A 27,258-nucleotide genomic window follows, 5' to 3' on the forward strand; every position below is an offset into this window, starting at 1 on the left:
TGAATGGAGCGAGTTTAGGAAATCACCGGAACGTAAATCAAAGCTGTGTGACTCCAGAATTCGAGTCCAGTGTGCTAACCACTTTTCTTTTCTCCAGTGGAACATTTCCGCCGCCTGAAGGGAGGGACGGGGTAAAAGTCGGCATGGGCCGCAACCCGAGGCCTAGCCACCATCTCCTGTCCCAACTCCAAAATGGAAAGCTTAGGGGACGAGGAGCAGAATTACAAAGTATATCAGTGAGACAAGGTTTTTCTTTTTTTTGTTACACTAATATGCGTAGCAGGAAACTGGCATCGCGAGGAGGAGGGAACCTCAATTCGTACACTCGGCGAGACTACTGATGCATATTTTCTGGGAGAAGACCATTCCAGTGGCCAGAGGTCCATCGTAATGAGCAGTGGAAAATGCGTGAATCAATTGCTCATTGCAGTAACACCCCAACTCCAGAGTGTGTTAAAAGAAGTACAAGAAAAAAAACACACACACACACAGAAAAATTATTGGGATTGCGGACAACTACAAAATGTTGTTCACTAAGGAAGTCCCAATTTAAGGACGTTTTCCTTGGCATCAGCAAAGAAGTAATGAGGTGAGTCTCCACAAATCCACGGAGTTCGTAATTGCTTGTCCCGAGTCCATGGAGTCCTGAGTCCAGAAAGAGGACCAGGAGAGGAAATATTTGATGAGGAGTCGCACAGGTAATAAAGGCCAGCATCTGTCTCACCGAGATCCAGACACCTATCGCCGATCCCCACACCAGGCGATGCTAGTCACGGTCCGGAACACCACAGGCGACACAGTGGAGTGACTGCAACGTGAATCCCTTGGAAGTGTGACCGTGACGGGCATACCTTCCTCCGATCGACCGTAAGATACGAGGCGTATTGGGCGTCAGTGCTGAGATAAGGAGTGCACACGGATCGCCAGACGGCGCTCCAAGCGTCGTGGGACTCCTTCCCTTCTGCCACATTCACTGTCGTGTTCTGCTGCAGACAGCCATAGATCACCTTCGTGGACACTAAGCGCATTGGCATTAGCACTTCAAAGGATACAGCTGAGTTCGAGTGCGAAAAAAAGCGAAAGTAAAAGAGGGGTAGCAGGATGTCCTAAGGCTAGATAAGGATTGAAAGCGTGGATCAAGGGTCTCCAGCAACAGGCTGCTTAGGCTCGTGGGACAACGGCGCCACCATACCATTTGAAAGCCGATGAAGAAGGCTCTCGCCCTATCACGGACATGATGCAGGACTAAACCGTCCCTGCACCGTCGGAGGATTAAGGTCTCGTACCGAAACTTGAACGGTAAGACGTGGCAAACATGCGAGCCCAATGTAGCTACTATACAACGGGCTATGAAGGGAGGAATGGGGAGTGTCTCTTTCACAAACGGGACACTTGACGCCAAAATTCATTAATATATTGCGTCCATTGCAGAAGATCGAGGGCTCGTAAACGATGATCTAGGAACTCAGCACGTAATTAAGCCAGTAAGCGTCAGCAGTTGATGGTATTAGTGCACCACAGATCACCAACTATAGCTATAGCGCTCGGTTTATGTACATTAAAGCAGTTACCACAAGTTACACCGCAGGTGGTAAACCATATTAAGACTCGCTGATCTTAGCAGCGCTATGAAGAAGGAGGACGAGATCTTCTGCGTAAGCTGTTCAGCTAAAGACATGTCCACCGAGAGACATCCCAGAGCAACGGTTCCATGGCGGAAGACTACAACAGTGTAGATAGCGGACAACTTTGTAGCAAGGAACTGTGGATTAAGATTCGAATAGTGAGCCAGCCATTGTAGAGTACACGGGACGTCGCTCCGCGAAGGAGACGTTTTACGACGTCGACAGTAGTATAAGGCTGTCCCATAATGCAGAGTACCCCTTCCAGTAGTTGTGATCAACCCAATCGAAAGAGTAGCTGAAGCCTAGAGCAGCCGAAAGCCCATGTAAACGATGAACGTGAGCAAGCGACAGAGAACCGTGATTATATGTTGATAGCGACAGAGGACAGTTGGCGACAGGAAGAGTATCCGGTCACCCCTTAAAATTAACATGCCACATACGATTAACCAGCAGACCCCGCAAGTCGGGATAATTGCTTGGTAAGAGAGAAAGAGAGCGACAGAGGACAGTGCGGATGTTTCTGGCACCACCCAAAGATGTTTGACCCGGGGAAACTTCGTACTGGGCTGTCTGTTTAAGCCATACATCCAATAGTTGAGTGAAGATCTTTGTGTCGCTGTTGAGAAACGTCATGTAGCAATGATCATAATTCCGTTTTGGGAATGGGAATAAGGAGGCGACTGAGGAAACCGTCAGGAATCTGCACAATGGCCAACATAAGGTCTCGACAGATTTCCGTCCGACCTGGCGCCAGTAGATGACGAAATTTCCGATACCGCGGGAGCCCGTCAGAGCTCGGCGACTTTTTTATAGAACGTGCCTTGATAGAATAATGGCATTCGTCCTCCACCACATCGCCCAGCAGATCCAAGGTTTCATCCCCAGGAGCTAAGGGGACTGGACAGGTTGCCGCATTGTTAGTGGGGTGGTGGCGTGCAGAGTACTGTGTAACATAATGTGCATGTAGGGCTGACTCATTATCGCATTGTGTATCTAAACACTGTCCATTGTCTGTCATAAGAACATTAGCCAAAGTCCTTCAATGGTGGCGCTTTTCTGCTATCATGTGGTACATATACGAACGCCCCTGCACTAACCCATCGTGTGCGTGCAACCTGACTGTAGTTCCTTCAAAGTAGCGTCGAGACAGTATAGTGAGCTGCGCATTGGCACGATCCACCATTGCTTAATGCTCTGGCGAATACAGCGACATAGGACATTCATGGATAACGGTGAAGTAGGAATCGTGGATTCGTCAACTCCACAGCGTGACCTCCCTTCTGTAACAAGTCAAGGCTTTGTGGAGGACAGGTTTTGCGCAGAGGTCCCACCATGTGAGGGCATACTGTCCACATGGACGATCACCATGAAAATGTCCACAAGAGACCACAAGGCTGAGGCGCTGGTCAATTGTAGCCAGTGCCGCTCGTGGAAAGTGATCAACAGTTGGTCTTTGGCCACCTGGGTGGAGTTGAAGTCGCCTGAGAACGCAGGAAGAGAGGCGTGACCGCCCTGGAGAAGAAAGTGGAAGGTTCATGGTGGTGACCTGAAAAAGATGCTGCTTAAACGTTGATCATCCTGACGCTGTCAAATGTGAGAACCACACCTCGAGGATCCGGGAGATGGGCAACTGCATCAGAGAGTATAATGTCATCTAAGTGGATCGCTACCTCCCACTAGTGGGGGAACGTGAAAGTCATGTGCTGTAAAGCCATGGGGAGCACAAAGAGCTGCAACAAGCACCTCATGAAGGAGGGAAATGTCATCACCTGCACCATGTAGAATTTCATGGAGTAATGCCATCTTATGGCGTTAGTACTTCCGCCGGCAGCAGAGTAGGAGAGACAGGCAAAACGTCCATCACGTTGTTCAGAGGAGTTGACGTCAGTGTCGACTGATTCAGAGGGGCACAGCAGGCACCTCTGCTGCGGACCTGTACGATACTGGTAACACAGTGGGTGCCATAGGTAGACTGACGTCTCCGACCGGCTTCTGACCCAGTCTGCGTCGGAGACATTCCGAGAGGACATGGTCTTCCTCGTGACAACTGGTCTTTCTGGACACAAACTGAACAAGTGCGGGGCTGGCCAGCGTATATGTCGACAGCGCTGCAGCCGACAATAATCATGTAAGAAAGCACGTGTTCTCTCAGTTCAAGTTTTATCTCACATTCACCACTGAGGACATGGTAAGTATAGAACGCCTTCCACATTTCAGAAACGTAGCTCAGGACATTGCTGTAAGGTTTAAAGGCGTCCACGACACCTCAAACAGTAATTCGAACAATTCAAACACCTACAATTTTCGGAGGCCAAAACCGGCATGATCTAACACGACAGCCTCTATGTGGCCGTCATTGTATCGAACTAGAGATAGTGGGCATGGGGCTGCACAACGTCGACGCACAGCTCTTCATTCCCCATCCTAATATGCACACTGCTACTAGTCATAGAAAAATGAATCCTGAGACTATCTTGAAGAGGCTGCCCCATTTCATCCCACACAAACCGTTCATTTCATATGCTTTTAGTCCTGCATGATCCAACGGAAAAGATAATTTAATCGTGGTTTGGGGATAGGATGTGGATTAATACGACACGGAGAGAAACCATTACGTCGAAGTAGACGGAAGCGCGCTCGCTCGCAAGCAGTACAACATGCGGGAAAACAAACAAGATGTGCTCGCCTCACCACTGGCGAAGGCAGACTGACCACTTCTCCTTCTGCTTCAGTGTGATATCGCCGTGAAGGTTGACCATTCAGGATCTCTGATAAACTCAATCAGAACATGAGACTTTGCACACTTCAGTAACTTTTGTGGCAAATACACTGATCAGCCAGAACATTATTACAACCCATCTACTACGGATATAAAGGAAGTCCAGGAAATAGCAGCGTCACCGGCGAGGAATAACTGCTAGTTAGATACGCACATGGCGCATGTAGTAACAGCGAGCTTGCTGTGTGTGAGTAAACTGGGAAGGCGCGCAATCTACTTCAGTTGACCAAGGACAGATTGTGATGGCCTGGAGGCTTGGCACAAGCATTTCGGAAACCACACGACTTTTCGTGTGTTTGAGGAGTGCTGTGGTGAATGTCTTCAATGCGTGGCGATACCAAGGTGAAACCAAGTGCAGACGTCGGAGGGTTGGGTGGCTATTCCTCATTACAGATGTCGGACGTAATAGGCTGGGCAGACTGTAAAACAGGACAGGAGGAGAACTGTGGAGGAAATAACATCATACTTTAATGCTGGCCAGAGTCCATGTGTGTCTGAATAGACAGTGCACTGAAAACTCCAAACGATGGGTCACCGCAGTTGATGACCCATGCATGTGTCAATGTTAAAAACCAGGACATCGACAACTACTACTGAAATAGGCACGTGACCATCAACACTGGACATTGGCGCAGTGTTAGAGCGTTGCGTCTGCATTAAGCTATGGGGAACGCTTCAGTTGGGCTTTCATGGATACAGTGGAACTCATGCAAGGCATCATGATGACCAAGGAGAATCGTACACTGGTTGCAAGTAGTAATGGGGTCTGTACGGACCACTTTTTCCCAGAGATATGTTTAGACCAAATTGCCCAACGAACCACGACCAAATAACAAATGTACATTAGCGGCTACTAAAGTGTACGATAATGAAATGAAGTTGAGTAAATGAACAAGTACAGATTAAGCAATAATATTACATGACAATCGAGACCCTTAATCGTGGGGGGTTAAAACAATGAAAAAAATTCTTGATTAAATTTTGAGTTGAAAATACGAAAATCTAGAAAAAATTGTAAAAATCCATAGGGTACCCCCTTAAACGCTTAAAAACGGCCGAAAATGATGAATTAATTTTTGGTGAAGATAAAAATTGAAAGACCAAAAATACGTTTTTTATATAATAAATATGATGAATAATAATCAACAAAGTAATGAGAGTGTGAGTGAGAATGAGAGTATGAATGAGGGTGTGATTAAAAAATTTGCCAACCATTATAAACTCAAACTAAGAGAGTTTGGTAAGATATACAGAATTAAGTATTACTACAAACTTAACAAACAAGAACTATCTGAACAAATTTATCACATTGCAGAATTTTTAATGAATGAAAGTCATTATGAGCAAGACATAAAAGATCGAACAATTGACGATCTAAGAAAAATGGCAAAGGAACAAATCATAAATGGTATTTTGTAAGTTCAATAAACCCAAATTAATAAAAACAATAGCAGACGATTACAGAACCAAACTACTAGGAGGACCAGCATCGAAGTTTTTTCGACATATTGGAAGACAAGAACGTAAAAATCAGTTATATAACAACTTTCCCTTTGACAGTTCGTTATTTGAAACAAAGAAGAAGAAGTTTAGAGTAGTTGAAGTAAGTGAATCACTATTCAATCACAAATTTAAGACTTATACAACAGAGTATCAAATAAAATTAACAAACATAAAAGGAGAAACAATAACACAAACCATGAACCGTTTACATAGTGCTTTAGATGACATGATTGATCAAGCTAAACACAGCTACAAGTTTCAAAAAGGTGATAAACTAAGAGTAATGGCACTTAACAATTGATTCTGGACAAAAGCAATATCCACACCAATAACAACTGAACTTAATTCGCGAAACCTGTTGGATCATATACAAAGAATTTTAACTTCAGACGAATCAGTCGACATAGAAGAAACAACTTTCAATATACAAGTGATCAAAATACCAAGAGGAAGTAAAACTAACAAAAAACTACTTAATATCACTGAAGACAAAAGAATGAAGAAGTGTATAACATTGAGTAACAATAAAGATAAGCTCTGTTGTCCATGTGCAATAATTACAGCTTTAACCTACATAACGAACACCATATTTGACAAAGAGCTAACAAAACAAAACATTAAAGACATAAGAAGAGGTCGAAAGATGCAAACAACGTTAACCAAGGAACTTTGTAATCGTTTAAGCGAATATAATGAAGAAGGGTTTACACTTGAAGACATTAAACGATGTGAAGAACTATTAAACGTACAAATAAACATCGTGTGTGCTGAAAACTTTAATTCTATCATTTACACCGGAAAAAATCGTGAAACACAAATATATCTGTACAAGAATGGGAACCACTTTGATGTAATCAATAGTATGCAAGCCTTTATTGGTTCTAATTATTATTGCTACAAGTGTGACAAGGCTTATAACACCAAAGAGAGACACATAGAATGTAAACCAACAATATTAGCTTGTTACATGTGCAAGAAACCAAAACATGAAGAACAAGAAATAAAAAAGATTTACTGTAATGACTGCAAACGCTACTGCTACAACGAAACCTGTAAAAATAATCATAAAGAAGTATGTGAGAAAATTTGTAAGTGTAAAGGTTGTAATAAAATTCTCGATCGATCAAAGAAACACACGTGTGGTTATTACTACTGTCATAATTGTAACGAAAAGGCTAAAGAAGGATCTCAGCAATGTTTTATGCTAAAACGACAACAAAAAGTTTCCACACGTGATGACGGAATTGAATGTGTATGTAATATGACTGAAAAACCATCTATTACCAACCTGCTACTATTGTTATTTAAATGTTGTAACAAATCAAGTCTCAGTAAACCAACTGTTGAAAGTGGTAAGATGAACGAACGCATGTCAAACTGGAAAGAGCTTCAATCTTTATATAAAAAAAAGAAATCAGGTAATGTAACACAAGACGAATTTGAACGACGAGTTAAAGAGGTTCTTATTAATCGAATAGAATTCCTAAATGGGTGTAAATACACTGAAAAGTACATTTTATTTGACTACAAAGCATAACAACAAACAGGAATACACAAAGCTAATTATATAGTTGCACACGACTTTGAAGGAAACAAATACTACTTTGAGAATAACACCGATTTTTGCAAATGGTTAATTTCCGAAGATCACAAGAATTACACATGCATAGCACGTAACTCCAAAGCTTATGATTCACATTTTGTCCTTCAGTGCCGTATAAAAAATGCTTTTAAACCTACCACAATTTACCAAGGATCAAAACTCATGTTGCTACAAGTAGAGAAAATAAACTTAAAAGTTATCGACAGTATTAATTTCGTTCCACAACAACTTGCTTCGTTTCCGAAAACATTTGGTTTTGAAGAACTAAAGAAAGATTACTTTCCACACTTCTTCAATACACCTGAAAAATCAACATTATGTCAGACCAATACCAGCAGCTAAATACTATGGACCAAGAACAAGGAAGAAAGAACAAAGAGAAATATTACTTAAATGGCACAAAGAAGAGAAACAAGAAAACTACATATTTGATTTTAAGAAAGAACGTAAAGAATACTGTGATTCAGATGTAGACATCTTACATAGAGGTTGTATTGAACTAAGAAACCATTTCCTTGAATTTGCTAACATTGATCCTTTCCAATATCTAACAATAGATAGTGTCTGCATGGGTATTTACCGATCAAAATACATTCAAGAGAAAACCGTAGGTGTGATAAGAGGAGACAAAAAAGAAACCTTTTCCAAGCAATCAATAGCTTCGCTTAACCCTTCTGAAAACCCCGACATTCAACATGCATTAAACACCGGTGAAGTAATAATTTGTGGTTCAAAAGTCAATGGTTACGATTCTACATCCAAAACTTTTTATCAATATAATGGATGTTTCTGGCACGGATGTAAAGAATGTTACAAAGAAGATCCAATCAAGAATGTTAACCATGAAACCATGGAAGATTTACATTATAAAACAACATTAAGAGCACAACAACTCAAGAATGCTGGTTACAAAGTTATAGAAACCTGGGGAATGTAAATGGACGAAAGATAAACATTACAAAATAATGATGAACACAATTAACGTCATATAAAGCCTTAAGTTTAGAGACGCATTCTTTGTTGGTAGAACAAACACTTCCAAATTAAAAGTTGTCGACAAGAAAATGAAATAGATCGATGTTTGTAGTTTGTATCCAACGGTTCTCTACTATGATCAATTTCCGATTGGCCACTCAAAAACAATAACAAGCGTAAGCCCTAAAACGTATCCTTTGAAAGACTTTTTTGGTTATGTGAAATGTAAAGTCCTACCACCAAGAAATCTTTATCACCCTGTTTTACCTGTTAAAGATAACAACATAAACAAACTAATGTTTTCTCTCTGTAACCAATGCATGATTGACCAAACAAAAACCTGTACACACTCTGATGAAGAAAGAATGATAAGTGGTACTTGGACAATAATTGAACTAGACAAAGCACTTGAGAAAGGTTACAAATTAATGGAAGTTTATGTGGTACAACATTTCCACCAAACAAGCAACGAACTCTTTACAGGTTACATAAGAGACTTCATGAAAATAAAACTTGAAACATCACCATGGCAAAACGATTACGAAACAAAACAGGAATACATAAATGATATTAAACAAACACTTAACATCGATTTAGAACCGCATAAAATTGAACCTAACCCTGGTGAGAGAGCTGTAGCCAAGTTGTGCTTAAACTCAATTTGGGGTAAGTTCGGACAAAGACAAAACCTAGCTCAAACTGAATATGTTACAGATGTAAACCCTGGTATGAACTGCTCTTGGACGATAAAATTGAAATATCAGAATGTCTGTTTATAAAGGATGATATGGTTCAAAGTACAAAGACCACTACATTGAGAATTATAACTCTACAAACATCCACATAGCAACTTTTACCACAGCACATGCACGATTAAGACTTTACGACATGTTGGATCAATTAGGTAAAAATGTGGTTTACTATGACACTGACTCAACTGTCTATATAGTCAACAACAACAACGAAGTCAAAACCGGTTGTAAACTTGGCGAATGGACAGATTAATTAGGTAAAGAAAACTACACCACTGAATGGTGCTCAACAGGTCCTAAAAGTTATTACTACAGAACCAACAACAACAAAACAGTTATGAAAATCAAAGGTTTCATGCTAAACTAGGGAAACTCTACAGTCCTCAATGAAGAATGTATTAAAAATATTGTCAACAAAGTACAAGAGAAAGTAACACTTCACTACAACCAAATAAACAGCAACAAGAAAATAAAATAATTAGTTAACGAACCAACAGAAAAAGAATTCAAAATGGATTACAACAAACTAGTCATATTACCAGAAATGAATAACATAATGGACACAAAACCATATGGATATTAATCAACTCAAAGAAATCAAACCACATAACTGAAATGAAACTTAAAATCGCTATTGCTTTTATAAGACACTAGTGTTCCTCTATAATAAATGGGTTGGTGTTGTATGATCGACTCATATATTGATAAAATTTTTGTATTGTTGATGTATATGTTATCACTAGTATTCATTATAATTATATTTCATATCATCAACGAAATCCATTATAAAGAAATAAAACTACTAAATGAAAGTAGCATATTGTTAACAAAATTAAATGAATTCAAATCACAAGCTAGTTTTCAAGTGTATATGTGTGTGTTTAGTATTAGTTCTTTTATAGGTGGTGCTTATAAAAGAACATGTGTGTATATATGTACCATCAAAGTGAAATAATTAAAAATGTCATAGAGTACTCCCTTAGAAAATGATTAATTTATTTTGTGCGAAAATAAAAATCGAAAGACTATAAATAAGTTTTCTTATATAATAAACGATATATGATGGAAAATAAAACTATAACTGAGCTTAAACAACACTGCAGAGAAAATGGAATCCCTGGTTTTGCAAACCTTAGAAAAACAAATCTAATTGCCTTAATCAAAAGACACAATGAAACAAACCTACAACAACAGCCACATGATCAATATAAGATAGACAACCTAACCGCTTTACTAAAGAATCAACAAAGCATTATTATTAAGCTTCTAATGACTACCAAACGACAAACTAGTGAAGTTATATGATGATGAAGAATGAAGACAAGATGTAGTGAAAACACTTAGAACTAAAAACATTAAATGGAGAGAAGTATCAGAATATCCTAATCTGCCAGAAGACTTTATAAGAGAATTTGAAAACGAATTAGATTGCTCCAAGATGTCATATACTCAAAAGTGTACAGAAGCCTTTATAAGAGAGTTCAGTCACAATGTCGATTCGCATGGTATTGGATGTTCACAGAAACTAAGCGAAGATTTCATCTGAGAGTTTCAAAATAAAGAATTCAATTGGTTATATTTCGTCGTATATCAAAAAGTGTCAGAAGATTTCATTAGAGAGTTTGTTGGAGAAAATATATATATAAATCCCCAAGCAGTTGGTCAATGATTGTAATGCTCAGAAAAGACTTTTCAGAACAGTTTTTAAGAGATTTCAATAACAACTATGACCACAGTACGTGGTATACAGTTTGTCATATCAAAAGTTAAGTGAACAATTCATTCGAGACTTTAAAGACCAAGTTGACTGGAATGTTATTTGCTCTAACCAAGAACTTTCAGATGAATTCAGTATAGAGTTTGCAAATAAAGTTAATTGGCGTACTTTAATAACTAAGAACAAGGTGTCTAATGCTTTAATTGAAAGAATCAATCGTAGTATGTAAAAAGTGTTGGGAAAAATAGAAAACCTTGTAGCATATGTTTGTTCGTTAATCGTCATTCTAATAAAGTAGAAACAGTTTGCAATCCTTTTTTCTGCGAATCATGTTTAGAAACCTGGTTTCAAAATAACAACAGCTGTCCAATATGTAGCCTTTTTTTTAGATGTGCACCATTAGAAATGAATAACAATGATGAGCATGATTTTAATAATCCACTTATTTCTGAAAGTGAATGGGACAATGATGAAGAAGGTGAAATATGTATTAGAACTCAATATGAATCTCATTCTGACTAGATTACCACATGACCGAAAATGATTCTAAAAAATATTTTTAATTACATAATAAATAGGATCATGGAATCCATTACTAATAAACTCAATGAAATAGGTAAACCAAATATTCCATTCAAGAACCTAAATGAACTTTCACTGAACAAAGCACTATTAATCAAAAAGACTGAAGTACTCAAAACTAAAGTTGGTACTAAGGTTGTTGTTTATGTAGATGACTACACGGTAATTTTACCTGATCGTTATATTGAATCATTTGATAAAAAAACAGAAAAGTAATTAACGATGGTAAAGAACAATTATATCTTGTCTATGGATGTAAAATCAATTTCAGCGACAGTAGAAGTTTTCACAAGATTGATTTTACAGGAAAATCAAACAAAAAACAACGAGAACCAGAAATGAGCAGCAGTGAAGATGATTAAATATTTTTAGTTCTAAGTTTGTTCTTTTATGGTATTTTTAACCACAAAAGCTAAGTAGTTATTTTATAAGTTGTAGTAGATCGATTTTGTGTTTAAGCTCTAATGTTTCTACTTGTGTCTTATGTTTCAGTTTTTCCATCTCGAGATCTTTCTTAAGTTTCATTGTTTCCGTTTCCATCTTTGCTTTGTTCTTAGCTGCTGTTTAAGTTTGCAGTTTTAGTTTTGTTTTCAATCTATCTTGTTCATTTAATAGTTCTTGTATGTCTGAGTTGAACATCTTGTTTAATTCTTCATAGTATATTGTTTTTTTGTATTGTTTTTTATTAAGTACTACTATCTCTTTAAATTCATTATATTTAATCTTTGCAACAAGTTATTCAAAGTATTTAGAGATTGAGCTTTCAGCATTGGATATGTAGCGCAGGTCGATATAAGAAAATCATCTAAGAGTTAAGTTGCAACCTTTTATATTGGAAAATGTTTTTTTGTGATCTTTTGTTCTTTCTTCCAGATATTTTGTCTTACCATACTTGTAAACACCAGACGTACCTCCTATGTTTTCTTCTATGTTTAGTTCTTCTCTAAGTTCTTCTGCAGTACCCAATGAAAACAAATAAATACGTGATACAGGAAGAGATAAAGCTTTTAAAACAGTTGTAACAACATTAGGTATTGCTTCTTTTGATCTTAGCTGGTTGTTGAATGTTTTGTTTTCTTATTTTAGTTGTTTCATTCTGCTTGTTAGTTGGTATTCTGTTCTTCTGACATCTTTTAAGCTCTTTAGCTTTTTGTTGTTTTGATGAAAAGATTAAAGAGTATAAGCCCGATTCATTAATAAATATCATTCGTTTTTCACTATAGGTTAGACCCCGTGTTTCTCTTGGTCTCAATTTTGCTTGTGTTTGTTTATCTTCTTCATCAATATGTAATCTTACTGCTTCATCTGTGTTTTTATATTCGAGTATTTTCGCTATGTCTTTACCTTTAAACCATATCTTAACATCGTTATTCTCAACAACATTAATGTAGTATACATTATTCGATTATTGAAGGTAAAACCTCATTTATTACCCATCGTTTTAACTGTTTATCTGATGGTGGTTTTGATTTTAATGCAAGCGAATATATACCTGATTCATTTGTAAATATATAGTATGTCATCGTATGTTTGGAAGGGAGCCCTGTTTCAGGGCCCCTTGTTTGTCGTATTTAGAAGAGGTGCCCTGTTTCAGAGCCCCTTTGTTTATCACATTTAGAAGATGCGTCCTGTTTCAGAGCCCCTTGTTTGCTATATTTAGAACATGCGCCCTGTTTTTCTCATATAATATCTTCATATCTAATTTTATCTCCATCGTCTACATGTCTCTCGATTGGATGTTTCGAGTTCTCATATCCAAGTATCGTTGCAACATCCTTACCTTTAAACCATATCTTAAGAAGGGAGGGGTGATTTATCCCTCCTTTTTGATTGTATATTAGAAGAGAGGGGCAAATTGCTACCCCTTTTTTGATTGTTTATTTAAATGAGGAGCAAATCGCTCCTCACTTAGTGTTCATATGTTTTATAATAAATATGTAACGATTTTTGTTCATGATTTTCTTTGTTACAGTCTGTGATGCAAACTAGACTTTATGCATTATCAATAAACTCCACGCATATGGTTATCTAAAAGATAATTCCACAAACTTAAATGAGGTTGATGCAGCTAGATTACGCCACTCTTTATCGATTCATCAAGAATTCTATAATTTAAATATCAATGGACAAATGGATTCTGACACACTAAAACTACTTGATTCGCCAAGATGTGGTGTTGAAGATCAGCTTGAATTTAATGTACATCATGATAAATGGTTAAAGAACAAGCTGAAATGGCATTATTATTTAGCAAGTGGAGAAGTATTACAATTGACTCAGGAATCATTTGATTTGAGGGCGCAATATACGAATCTTGCCTTTTACTATGATAAAAACAATCCTGACATTCTAATATCTAACAAGCAAGGTCAACATATGTTTCAGAAGAAGAGAGAATACTGCAACACCATATTTAATGGAAGAGGTGGTTCACACGCACACACTTATTTTCCTAATTCTAAACACAGCCTTATTGAAATTCGTATGGATGCTGGTGAATTATGGGACTAGAAAAACGATGGTAACAGTTCAAATGGTCAAATTAGCTTATTTAAGGTATTAGTTCACGAAATTGGTCATGCACTTGGAATTCAAAAAACCCTCAAGCTGCAATATATGCCTTTTATAATGATATAAGGAGTGGGTTGGATCTTGATGATATATTAGCAATTCAAAATCTATATGGAACTAAAAATAAATTACCTCAACCAAACCCAGTACCAAGCCCACCACCTGAACATCCACAACTACCTAAACCACCTGTCCAACAACCAAACTTATGTGATTTAAAGAATATTAAAACTGTTTTAATTGTTAAAGAGATGATGAATGTATTTCATAAAGAGTGGGTTCGGATAATACAAATTAGCGAATCAAACTTCAATAATCCTCAAAATACTCGCAAATGGTTAACATTTTTACCTGGTTACTTTGAAAAGATTACCGCTATTTATCAACGTCCATCTGGTGAAGTTGTTCTTTTTATAAACAACATGGTGTACATGATAACGTTTCCAGACTTACGTCTTCTTAGTGGCTATCCGAAAACCTTGCCTGATATAGGAATTCAAACCAATACAAAAATAAATGGGATTGTAAATACGAACACAGGAAGAACTTTTGTTTTGTATGGTGATATTTACTACCTTGAACTGAATGAATATAGCTATACAGTTAAACGATATGGTTTTCTTAGAGACTTCCCAGGCATACCTGCAAATATTGATTCTGTATTTTGGTATGTTGATGGGGTATTGTATTTCTTTAAAGATGGCAAAGTATTACTTTTTAATGAGTTTACAAGCACATTGGTTAACGCTGAAAAATATAATTTCTCAACATTTGGAATAGAATGCAAAACACAACCTGAAACAGTAGCACAAGTAGTTAATAATTATAAAACTGTTCTCTCTCAGCTTGAATCTTTAGTTTAATGCTTCTTTTCTTTTTATATGTTAGACCAATTGAAAGATGAGTGCTTTATGGTTATATAACCATCAAGAACCTGGTTTACACTAATTAATTATGGAACAAGAAACGAGAAGCAGAAAAGTTTGAAGATGGTGTTATGTTTACGTTACGTTTACGTTTTTCATGTTGCAATTATGTTACGTTTACGTAGCGTTTACGTTTTTGCATATTGCGTTTATGTTACGTTTACGTTGTGTTTACGTTCTTCACATTGTTTACGCTACGTTTACGTTGTCTTTATGTTTTATTATTTTGTATAATAAATGGTTGATAAAATGAAGAATCCTTATGATGTAAATAAAGAACGAGAAGCAATTAAAATGAGAGAATATGTAAGGGATAGGTTTAGAGAATTTACAAACAAAATAGTTGATGAATATGACAAATACAAAAAACAGGCACAACCTATGATTGATGCAATTGGTAACCTTGGTGAACGACTTGAAAGCAAAGTAGATAAAGCTCTTGAAAATAAAAGTAAAGACCTTATTCCGTTTAGATTTATTACAAGTGAAGATTTGGGAGCCAACAGAACATTAAACGAATCGGAAGTAGATAATGTGCTTCGTGATTATGATGAAGAAACTAAGAAAAGAGAAATGAAATACATAGCAAGTCAAATGGCTTATGATTATGAACAAGACGACGAATCACAAGGAATAGCGACTCCAAAACCAAAACCAACTTTTATAGGAACACGTTTACTGCAATACCTGAACAATTGCAATGACGAAATTTTCGGTTTAAAATCAATTGGTTCCGAAAAATATGTTGGTGGTGAATCTGTAAAATTTGACACGTTAACTATTGGTGGAAGACACTACGATTATTTAACTGTACGAAGAAAAGAATATGAAGCCACTGACGGGTTAATGAATCGTCTTACCAAATAGTATATTACTTTGGATGATCTTGATGATAAATTTGATGAAGATGATTTACAAAATTATGCAGAAATCTTACTTAAACCAAACGAAATTTTTTGTAATGGGATGCCTATATCGAGTAGATGCACAAAATACAAATCAATAATTAAACACATTCTAGGACAGCACTGCAGAAACGATAGCAGTTCAGAATCAAGTTTTGCAGCTAGAACACCAAGATCAAAAAGAGGCGAAGGTTTTGTAAAAGAATATAATAAGCTAGTAATTGAATACGTTTGGATGAACGATGTTAGAGACTTAATTGATCGTCTGGCTGTTATTGATAACGAAGAGAAAGCAGGAAACAATTATTTTCGAAATGAGAAAGTTGCAATAATGTTAACGTCGAAGTTTAACGATTTTGGGATAAATAGCCCTAAAGTTACGTCATACGTAATAAATTCTTAAACATGTTACCACCATCATTCTGGGGAAATAAGAAATATGGCAAAGGAATAGTTAATTGGGCTTTGAATAATCAAAATGCCTGAGCTTCACATTCTTGGTTATAACTACTGTGGTCTGTTTACAAAGCTTGAATAACGATTAAACAGAGGAGATGAAGGAATTAATAGGTTAGATGAAGCTTGTAAAGGACACGATATAGCTTATCACGAGAATAATGATGTAAGTAAGAGACATGAGGCAGATAAAGTCCTACAACATAAAGTGTTGGCTAATGTTTTTAGTAAAGATTCTCATTGGGATGAAAAGTTTGCATCGGCTGGTATCGCTGGTATTATGTACACGAAAAGGAAAATGGGTTGGGGTTTGTAAATAATTGTTTGTTAAGTTTAGTTTACGATGTTTTTATGGGTGAATCCATAAAAGCTGGTTTTAATTAGAGGCACTACAATGTTTTGCTGCGTAATTGGTAGGAGGAAACGATAGCTCTAGGCCTTGGCGTGTTTCTGCCGCTATGTATGATGCAACCAACTAGTGACCTTTTTAGCATCGCTATCTCTCACAGCTGCAGGGCGCTGATTCATACACTAAGACATGTACCAGCATTGAGCTTCCGTCAACAGATGGCTCTGATCTTTGTCCCGTTTGAGGCAATAAGAAAATATCTTTCACTTTAAACTCAAATTAATTATTTTTAAAGCTGTTTTCAGTATTCATACTAACATTTGCTCACAGTAAATTTCGTCTCTTCAAATGATATACAATAATGCGAAGAATATTACATATATACGTCCAAAATTTGATGTTGAAAGTAGCGCTTTTAGAATGTACTTTATCACTAAAATACCAATTATATATACAAACGGCAAAGGACTACTAGCGCTCTTGGTTGCCCCAAGCTGGGAGTTGAGCTGGCCACTGAAGCAATGGGGTGCATCGATCATCAAGTCGCTGCTCCTGAAGAAGCTCTGCCCCCTCAATTAAAGATGATGGGTGACAGACGTGGAAGGGCAGGTACCATCAAGTCGCTGGAAGACGATCTGGCAATGGGACTTTGACTACGGGAAAACATCGAAAAACCCCGGAGGGTAAAGATGAGATAAAGAGAAGTTGAAATAATTCCCTCTGGGGTTTCCTTCAGATGGCGCCGAAGGTTTTTGCACTTTTTGATAATGATTTTTTTTTATTTTTGTATTCCGATTTCATTAGCAATTTTGATAAATATTTTTTTCGTTATATGTTACAACCGGAATTTTACCGGGTCTCAATTGCTCTTTCTCGACATGTAATATTATTGCTTGATCTGTACTTGTTCATTTACTCAACATCATTTCATTATCGTGCACTTTAGTAACCAATAATGTACATTTGTTATTTGGTCGTGGTTCGTTGGGCAATTTGCTCTAAACGTATCTCTGGGAAAAAGTGGTCCATACACACCACATTACTACTGTTGCATGTTTTCCGGAGGCAGTGGTGTTTTTCAACAAGATAATGCCCCATGTCTCAAGGTCATCGTGTGATGGAGTGATTTGGGTAACGTAGTGGCGTGTTACAATTGATGTGCTGGTCCCCCAACTTGTCAGATCTGAACCCAGTCGAACAAATATAGTACGTGTTTGAACATGGCGTCAGAGCTCATAGCCCTCTCTCCGGAATTTACTTGTGATTGCAGATGTGATGCCAACTTTCTCTAGCGCCTCGGCGTGTCCCCGCTGTTATCAGTGGGAAAGGTAGACATACCGGTTATTATGTAGGAGGTCATGTTATGGTTGATCAGTGTCTACCTCAATATTCATCATAAGAATTCGCTAAGGAAGATGGAGAGAAGAGTCTCACGCCGAAGACCTCTGAGGAGATGTACTTTCTAAAGCTTTCACTTCACGTTCCTATCATTCCTATCGAATTTCCACAAAGTGACATTACTCCACCTAACGCAGGCACTGTTAGAAGAATTGACCCCTCAATTATCACCTCTCCGGTTTTCTATCAAAGGAGAACATAGAAATCATGACAAAACCTCGGAACTGATCTCAAAGAAAAGAATTGATATGTGTGGACAACTTAAAATTCTAAAGAACGCTAGGTTTTTTGGTGGCTATTTGCTCAAACTTTTTCCAAAATTTACGCTGAAACCTTGAAAACCATTAAGTTCTCCTAAAATCGAAAAGCAATGCTAGAAAGACAATTCGTATGTTATATCAATCACAAAATTCTAATCGACTTAAATTGATATCATTAAGGATTATTATTCTGATACATATAAAAATCTACGAAGCATTGATGGTAACGATTTGGCTGATTGTAGCAGCATAAAGATAATGGTTTCATCTCACATGCACTGTAGCGTCTCTAGACCAAAAATAGTTCCAAAGCAAATAATTTCTCTCCTTGACAATAATCTCGATAACCCGCTGTGTTCTGTTCTACCTCTGCTCGCTATTCATTTCCCCCAAAATGTACGACACTGGGACAGTTGTAGCACAGGGAATTAAAAAGACTTCTTCTGGAAATACTGGATAAAATCATCAACGGTTTGCCGTATTATTGCTCTCTCCCAGCTTCGCTGCACCATGCTATTCTGACACCCTCATTTTTACCATTATATCCGGTAACTCAATTATAATATACATGTGTTAATCTGAAACTGTGCTTGCAAGGGCTTTTCATGTTATGACGTCCACAACTTGTATCTTCTCTATTGGTCTCGTCGCCAAGATTATATGATTTCCTTACTGTGGATGTACAAACTGAATATGTAGGCGCAAATTCAAAACATGCCTGCATGAGATACTGTCTTTTTTATATCTGGACATGAGCAGTTGATTTTCTTCAGAAAACAATTGTTTTTATTTTCTCAGGCAGCAGCTCTGCACAGGAGAGATGCTCCTCGCGATGCATCGATCTGGCCGAGAGAGTTCACAGTGCCAATTTCATCGTCAGACGTAAGTATCGAACATCCGGTTATTAGTAAATTTACTCTTTCAGAAGTAATAATTTTTGTAATAGTTTTATGGAGGTAAATAAGCAGAAAGAAAATTTGCCTGTGGTTCCTAGATGTTGCTTCTTCGTATTAATACGAACGTCTGTTATTTATTTTATTTACTTATTTATAGTTAAATAGTCATCTCACAATGCTTGGTAACGGCTAAATATGTATGGATAAACCTCACAATTTCCTTCTCTTCTTTTCCTCCGTCCTTCTTCTCCGCCATGTGTAATGCATATACACAAGTATGGAAATTTGATAACCCTCTTAATTTAATCATATACATATATAGTGAATCAGGAGGAAAGATACATGCTGTGGCAGGTGATACTACTGGTGATGCTGAACAAAACACTTCTAAGAAACGTGTGCCTGAAACGCCCGCTAAACCCTCTGGGCGGAACAGGTAATAGGATTGTGGAAAAAGCCAAAGGTTGAGATCAGTTTCTCCTAATTGCCATTTACTGTAATTTAATAACCTTTACAACCAAATCGGAACATAGTCGGACCTTTACCGAATGCAACTCTTTCACGGCTGAAAGCCTCCAAACAACAAATCTTAACAAATCAACAAGATAAAAATCCAATTAAGATAGCAATAAAATAATTTAAAAAGAAAATCAGCAAGCATATGCAAAGTGCAATACAAATGGCTGAGGGCCGCAATAAAACCTCAAAGTTTTAAAATATATTACCATAATCTTTTAAAGGCAGAAGGCAGCAATGTTTAAGCTTTAAAGATAAATTTAGAAATTAAATTTGCAAAATTTTAAAAATTGAAAAAAATAAGTATAAGCCTTGAATTTAAAGTAGCTAACAACAAATAATTAAACACCGGTGGCACTCAGAAGCCTCCAGGGAGGTCGGTCTGCCCTCGTTCACTCAGACGAGACAGGTGGTGAGCCCAACTAGTCTCGATACGTCGGACCCTAACCAGGGGACACCCTCGGACCGACCGACACCACGACTTGCTTCCCGTCTATCAGTACTTGAGAACTCAAACAACGAGCTATGTATTAACTGTCAAAATTACACACGACGTTGGACAGCGACAACAGGTGAGGAAAGGACGCTGCTTGAAGTTACGTCAGTGCTCAGGGCAGGTCAGCAGAACACTAACGGCCCGAAGACAGAAAAATTCCACAGGTGCAATCAAATTGCAGTCGACCAAAATAGTTAATTGCACCGCATGGCGGTTAAATTTCAGCAGTGGAGACACTCTTTGTTGCCCACATGAAAACCTCCCCAACAGCAAACCACCGAAACGAACCACCACAACATGAATGAACGTGGCTTGGGTAGTTGAAACTACTATTCAGCTTTGACGTCCTGGGTCGGTGAACCACGAAGCTCGTAGCGATCGGACAGCTCTACACACGCTCCGACACTGCGCAGGGGGTGTCAGCGGCTCCAACAGACTACACCGCGCGGAGATAACCTCCCTCGCCCGCAACAACCGACCGACTGCCTGCTGCTCCGTCGCGACTGCTGCTCCGTCGCGACTGCACTGCTGGTGCGTCTCCCACTCACTTCCAGGCACACGACGGTGGAAATACTGGCTCGGACCCAACCATGCAAAGGAAACATGCCCACTGGCTACCCGACTTCCCTGCCCCGGGAAGAGACAGAGCTAAGTTCCACAAGATGGTAATTGAATGGGCCCAGAAGCGCTCAGAGAACCAGTTACACGTCGCCCGATTAGACGACCGATCTCTCAGAGACATTACGCCGACGACATTTGAAATAACTTGCGTATCAAAATTACACAAACAACACACACAACCTCACAAACACTTGCATGAAGACGGGAACGATACGCAACAGTAACTAAGCACACACGAAGACAAATTCGTAGTCGATGCGCGCACACACACACACACACACACACACACACACACACACACACACACACACACAAAACCGACTCATGAACGATCGGCGAGCCCAAAAGCGTCGTCCGGTTGGACGACCGACCGACTCTCCGCAAGGACCGTGGCCCGGCTCAAGTGATGCGTAGCTGCAATGGTTCAGCGAGCCGTGTAGACGCAGACCTCTCTGCTGCCCCAACCAGACTGCACTAGTGTCGCATTGCAACTCCCGACTGGCGGGTCCGGACTGCTCTCCAGACACGTTCCAACTGACTAGCATACCAGAACTTGCAACCCGAACTCGCGACGAACTGCCCTACGACAGACTATGACCAGGAAGTAATAGCATTCAAGCGAAGATACTACGAAAGAGGATGTATCGATAGGCGCTGCTAACGCGGCTCACGGTCAGGCAAAGCAGCAACTCAGTGACAGTAGTAATTTAAATTAACGTAGTGAGGTGGAAGTACGTTAAAAACAGGGTGTAAAATACGTGATGGTGGGAACACGAGCCACGCACGGCTCAGTGCTCTTTTCTTAACCGTCTCCAGGTAAACCAATGAAAACAGCTAGGAACGAGAAAGGTGCAGAGGACGGTAAATTAAGTTACTGTTGTGTTAAGGTTTGTTTAATTGTATATGTTTCCTCACAGTCCATCGTCAACTTCAATGCATTTTGCTACTCTTGTAGACAGGTGTTGTGTAGCCGATTGTAGCTCAGTTTTGCAAGCCTTTACCTGGGCTCAAGCATGTACGAGGTGTGGCTAGAAAAAAACCGGACTAGTACTGGTGAAACAATAAAACGAATGCAATAAGGCTGAAAGTCACGTGGCCTGTCACGTGACTCTCGCTCCGCCTACTGCTCGAGTTTCATCTGCCTCCTGCACTCAGTCTGCCCGTGGCGTCTGTTTTAAGTAGTTGACGTTTTGTCTGCGCGTCGGAAAATGTTGAGTGTACAGAAAGAACAGCGTGTTAACATCAAATTTTGTTTCAAACTAGGAAAGTGTTAGGCAGATTCTTCATGAAAGTTTCAACATGAACAAAGTGTGTTCAAAAATGGTTCCAAAGTGTCTCACAATTGAACAGAAGGAACGCCGAAGAATGATTTGTTCTGACATCCTGGAAACTCCTGTTAACTCAGACACTGCTCTGATTGCTAAACGGCGATCTTGTCGAACAAGTTTACCGATTTTTTCAATGTTTGCATCAGTTTTTGCTGACAATGGTCTGCCAGTGCGAGTGTCATCACTGGTGTCTTCGCGGCCATCTTTAAATCGTTTAAACCACTGAAACACTTGTGTTCGCGATAAACAATCATCGGCGTACACTTGTTGTAACATTACAAACGTTTCACTTGCAGATTTTCCTAGTTTGAAACAAAATTTGATGTTAACACGCTGTTCTTTCTGTACACTCAACATTTTCCGGCGCACAGACAAAACGTCAACTACTTAAAACAGACGCCACGGGCAGACTGAGTGCAGGAGGCAGATGAAACTCAAGCAGTAGGCGGAGCGAGAGTCACGTGACAGGCCACGCGACTTTCAGCCTTATTGCATTCGTTTTATTGTTTCACCAGTACTAGTCCGGTTTTTTTCTAGCCACACCTCGTAAAATATTAAACTGCGAGCGAGAAGTTCCACTCTTGTGTCCACTCTGCGCGTTTAGATGGCGCTCTTCAGCCACCCCCACAAACAGTAACCCAATGCTGTAAGATCGGGTGACCTCGGTGGCCAAGCAATGTCTCCACGGCGACCGATCCAGCGACCAGGATACGTTGTGTTGAGATACTGTATCACTGGCCGTACGGAACGTGTAGGTGCTCCGTCATGCTGAAGGTACAAAGGAGCTCGTGTTGCCAAAGGGATATCCTCCAAGTATTCTGGTAACACATTTTGAAGAAACTCAAGATATCGTGTCCAAGCAAGACGGTTACCTAAAACAACTGCACCGATGAGTTGGCCATTGATAATACCGTACCACACTTTGACTGAGAAACGTCGTTGAAAATTCGTTTCCGCAGTAGCGTGCACATTTTCATTTACCCATACATGAGAGTAGCGCGTGTTGTTGATTCTGTTTCGAGTAAATTTTGACTCATCAGTGAAGGAATTAATCGCTCATTGGCAATGATCTATTGACAGAATTCTTGCTGGTCGGCAGAATCTCCTTCATGCAGATGTTGTACACACTGTCGATGAAAGGGATACAGACCGTGCTCCTGTACTGTGCGTATCGTGTTTGTGGAATACCAGATTTGGCAGCAATTCTGCTAGAGCTAGTTCCACTACTTGAAGAATGTTCTAAACTTGATTAAGGGGCTCCGGAACGCCCTATACTTGCAATGTTAAAATAACGCTTATAAATTACATATTTCCTCACAAAGTATTTGAGGTAGGAAGTTGAACTTTTTACAGATTATTTATTGGAATATGGGCTACAACTTAACACAGGGATTTTACAAAATTTTAGTTCAGTTATTAAAGATGATTTTTTTTTCAATTGTAATGAAAATTCACAACATTTTTTGCAATTTTTTATTTATATATTCAAAAATATACAGTTTTTTTGGAAAAAGGCTGTGTTAAATTATGCAGAAGGTACTGTGTAACATTTACTGAAAGTTTGAAACAAATATGTTTGGAAGATCCTTAGAAAACATGTAATTAGTATGAGAAAATAAAAGTTTTGGGAATCGAGCGACAAAGATTGGATTAACTTTTTAGTGCATTCCAGGTCCATAGGATGGATTATCTTCATCCTCTGCAAACTCCTCCTCCAGCTTCCTCTTGTTCCTCCTCCTGTTTACTCTTGCTTGTATTTCTAGACTCTTTACAGCCCTGTCTGCAGCCCGAAGGCGTTCCTTGTCTAAAGCAAGCATCGCTCGTACCATGTTAGAACCTATCTTCATTCCCATATTTCTAAATACCTTTGGCTTTCCAACATTTCTCCTTTTCTTAAAAGCTTTCAGAGGATTTCTAATAACTTTACTTTTACTCATTATTATACTTCAACAAAACAGAGACTCAAGAAACAGAATTAATTACGAATATTTTCGAGATAACGACAGAGTAAATAAACATGAAACAATCGACAATCACACCAGCGATATATATTGAACCATCACAGGTTAGCCACAACACTTAGTTTATCTCACATCACTAAAATGTACCTGATGAACACGGACGTTAATAATAACACCATTTGACATCAGTTTAACAGCGCCACAGTGGGTCACGCCCATGTAGAACACATTTCAAGAAAAATTTAAAAATAGTTGTAGTCTTCGGAATTGAATAAATTATATATCTATTAAAAGGTAATAGTCTGCAGATTCAGAAAACGCAAAAAAGTAAAAATTGAACTTTTCATGATTTTGAGCCTTTCCGGAGCCCCTTAAGAGTTTTTTGTATGGGACATTCCGAGACAACATTTACGCTGGGAAGAATATACGCTCACGCAATCCGCGAAACACCCTGCTAAACGCCCTGCTATCTGGCACTCTGCGATTCGGAAATCGTTGTTGGTACTCTCGCACAGCAGTCCTGGAATTCCCATTGGTCACACCATAGACAAACACCATGTTAGCATCCTCTGCATATGTGAAAATCCGTGGCATTTTCACTACAAAAAATTGTATTTGTTGCTCACGTAACAGCACTGTAGTACCGTGCACTAGGACAACAACTGTCGGACTGAGACTTGGCCGGCCGGTGTGGCCGAGCGGTTCTAGGCGATTAAGACTGGAACCGCGCGACCACTACGGTCGCAGGCTCGAATCCTGCGTCGGGCATTGATGTGTCTGATGTCCTTAGGTTAGTTAGGTTTAAGTAGTTCTGAGTTCTAGGGAACTGATGGCCTCAGATCTTAAGTCCCATAGTGCTCAGAGCCATTTGAACCATTTGCACCATGCGTAAGTGAACTGCGTACGGACACGGTTAGTAAGGACGACTGTACACGTCTTCCGTTCCTAGTTGTTTTCATTGGTTTACCCGGAACCGGTTAAGAAAAGGGCATGTGTTCATCAGGTGTTTCTTATTCGGAGTCACCAGTAGTAACACACTTCAAAGCATGTACGTTTCCTCCTGACTCACAAAATATATATATATATATATATATATATATATATATATATATATATATATATATATATATATAGAGAGAGAGAGAGAGAGAGAGAGAGAGAGAGAGAGAGAGAGAGAGATACAGTAGGTATATATAAACATGTAAACATGTATGTATTTTAATGAAACACGGAGTCCAAAGTCTAAATTTCTAAGTCGTTGACGAACTTTCCGCAACTTAAGAATTTGAACTAACGAACATTTACATTTGTTTTTCTGTAGATTTTATTGACACTTTATTCCATTAGACCACATACAAAACAGAGTCTTGTTGCGGATGTCTGCATAGTAAACCGACAACAGCTGCTTACTGAAATGTGTTTCCACATAGTCCAGTGAGTAAATTCCAAATATTGGCACTATTATCTTGTTCGCAAGTCATTTAGTCGAAGCGATTAGAAACTATCAAAAATATCCAACATATTGTGCTCACGTTATACTTCTTTAATTTGTGGAAACCAAATAGAATTGGTCTGCGAAATCAAATAGAGTACTTTTGTGATTCGCATAGAGGAAATACTGTTCCGCTTAAGGTTTTCTGCTCGACTTCAGTCAAATGTAGCCAATACATATTATGGACAACATGCTAAATTACAAAGAATCTAATCAGCGAAATTTAGCTTATTGTCGTTACGATACACTGAACAAAAAAATTTATGTAATGATGACGTAACAATGCTGAGATGCCTGTGTAATGATCCAGTCGTCATAACTTTTAATATTTACATAATAAATAAAAATGTGAAATATATATGTGGTGGCTGGTGTTTCTAACCTGTCCGATAGAACAGTCACTACATATATATAATTAATGTGACGGCGGCCAATGATCTCTTCAGTGTGGATGTCCTCCAGACTCGAACTCACGGGAAACGGCGAAATGCCGCGAGTAATGAGAATAATGGGCAAGGGGCACTACGTTAGTGGTGTCTGGATAGGTTGAGAATTTGTGTCTGGCTGGAGGCGTGCTAGGGTAGACGGTGCAGTAGCGCTGACCAATGTGTCGGGAGGCTTAAAGGTCAGATTATGTGCCTAGTAAGCAGGAGACCTGGGTTCCAATGCCGGCCTGGCACAAATTTTCAACTTTTAAATCAACGCCAACTTGCAGCCAATGTCAGTAATTCCTTTGTGTCTTGAAAAATGTAACAGTTCATCTTGTCTTGTGTTAATAAAAAATACAAATAAATTACCAATACAAAGCCGCACAGACACTGGTTAACATCTCTCTCAACTTAATTTTCTAGTTTGATGCTACTATCGCGACAGGTTTATAATAAAATAATAACTTTTAAGATCATCTGGCGTCTTTTCCGAGAATTTGTTGTGATGTATACACCATCAATACGAAAAAGACCATCGCTTTAACAGAACTGTGTAGACGGGAAACTGTAAGAACCACTTGGTACCATCCATGTTTCTGCAGTCCCTGCTGTAATACACTGACGGGGAGAAAATCAAAACACCAAAAACAATGAACATAGAGTAATGACATTTCGGGCACACATTTCCCGAGGTAACATATGTATGTGATTAAATTGCCCATTGCCTTTGAAATTGTGAAATGCTACTACATTAATAACAGGTATATCCGCAATATATTGAATTCAAGCATACAACATGCACCAGTTATATTGTACAAGTGCAGGATGTCAGTCTGTGGGACTTCCATATCTATTGCATTTGGTCATTCAATGCATTTAACACGATTAGGGCCTTCAAGCCCTCTCTTACATCGGACCAGTACTCCACACGTACAGTACCTTTTGTATATCTAAGAAACCTTAGTATCTTTCTCTCACCCATTCCCCCTTATTCTTGTTTTGAAACATCCTTTCCTATTATTCGTTTCTTGATCATCCGGTAAGTTGAATAACGTCAGTGACAACTCCTTGTATTTCGTCATGAGAACATTGCAGATTGCCATTCCATGTAACGTTTTC

At 38.8% G+C, this 27,258-nt stretch overlaps 1 protein-coding gene across 1 annotated transcript in view; it reads left to right on the plus strand.

The window, feature by feature from the left end:
* The window catches only part of LOC126203150 (uncharacterized), a 51,475-nt gene that overhangs the window by 14,633 nt on the left and 9,584 nt on the right, over nt 1-27,258 (plus strand). The window contains exon 2 of the mRNA XM_049937392.1: nt 19,200-19,283. Within this exon, the coding sequence (XP_049793349.1) occupies nt 19,200-19,283 (84 nt within the window). The remainder of the gene's footprint in view (nt 1-19,199; nt 19,284-27,258) is intronic.

The sequence above is a fragment of the Schistocerca nitens genome, chromosome 9, assembly GCF_023898315.1.
Source record: "Schistocerca nitens isolate TAMUIC-IGC-003100 chromosome 9, iqSchNite1.1, whole genome shotgun sequence".
Taxonomy (NCBI): domain Eukaryota; kingdom Metazoa; phylum Arthropoda; class Insecta; order Orthoptera; family Acrididae; genus Schistocerca; species Schistocerca nitens.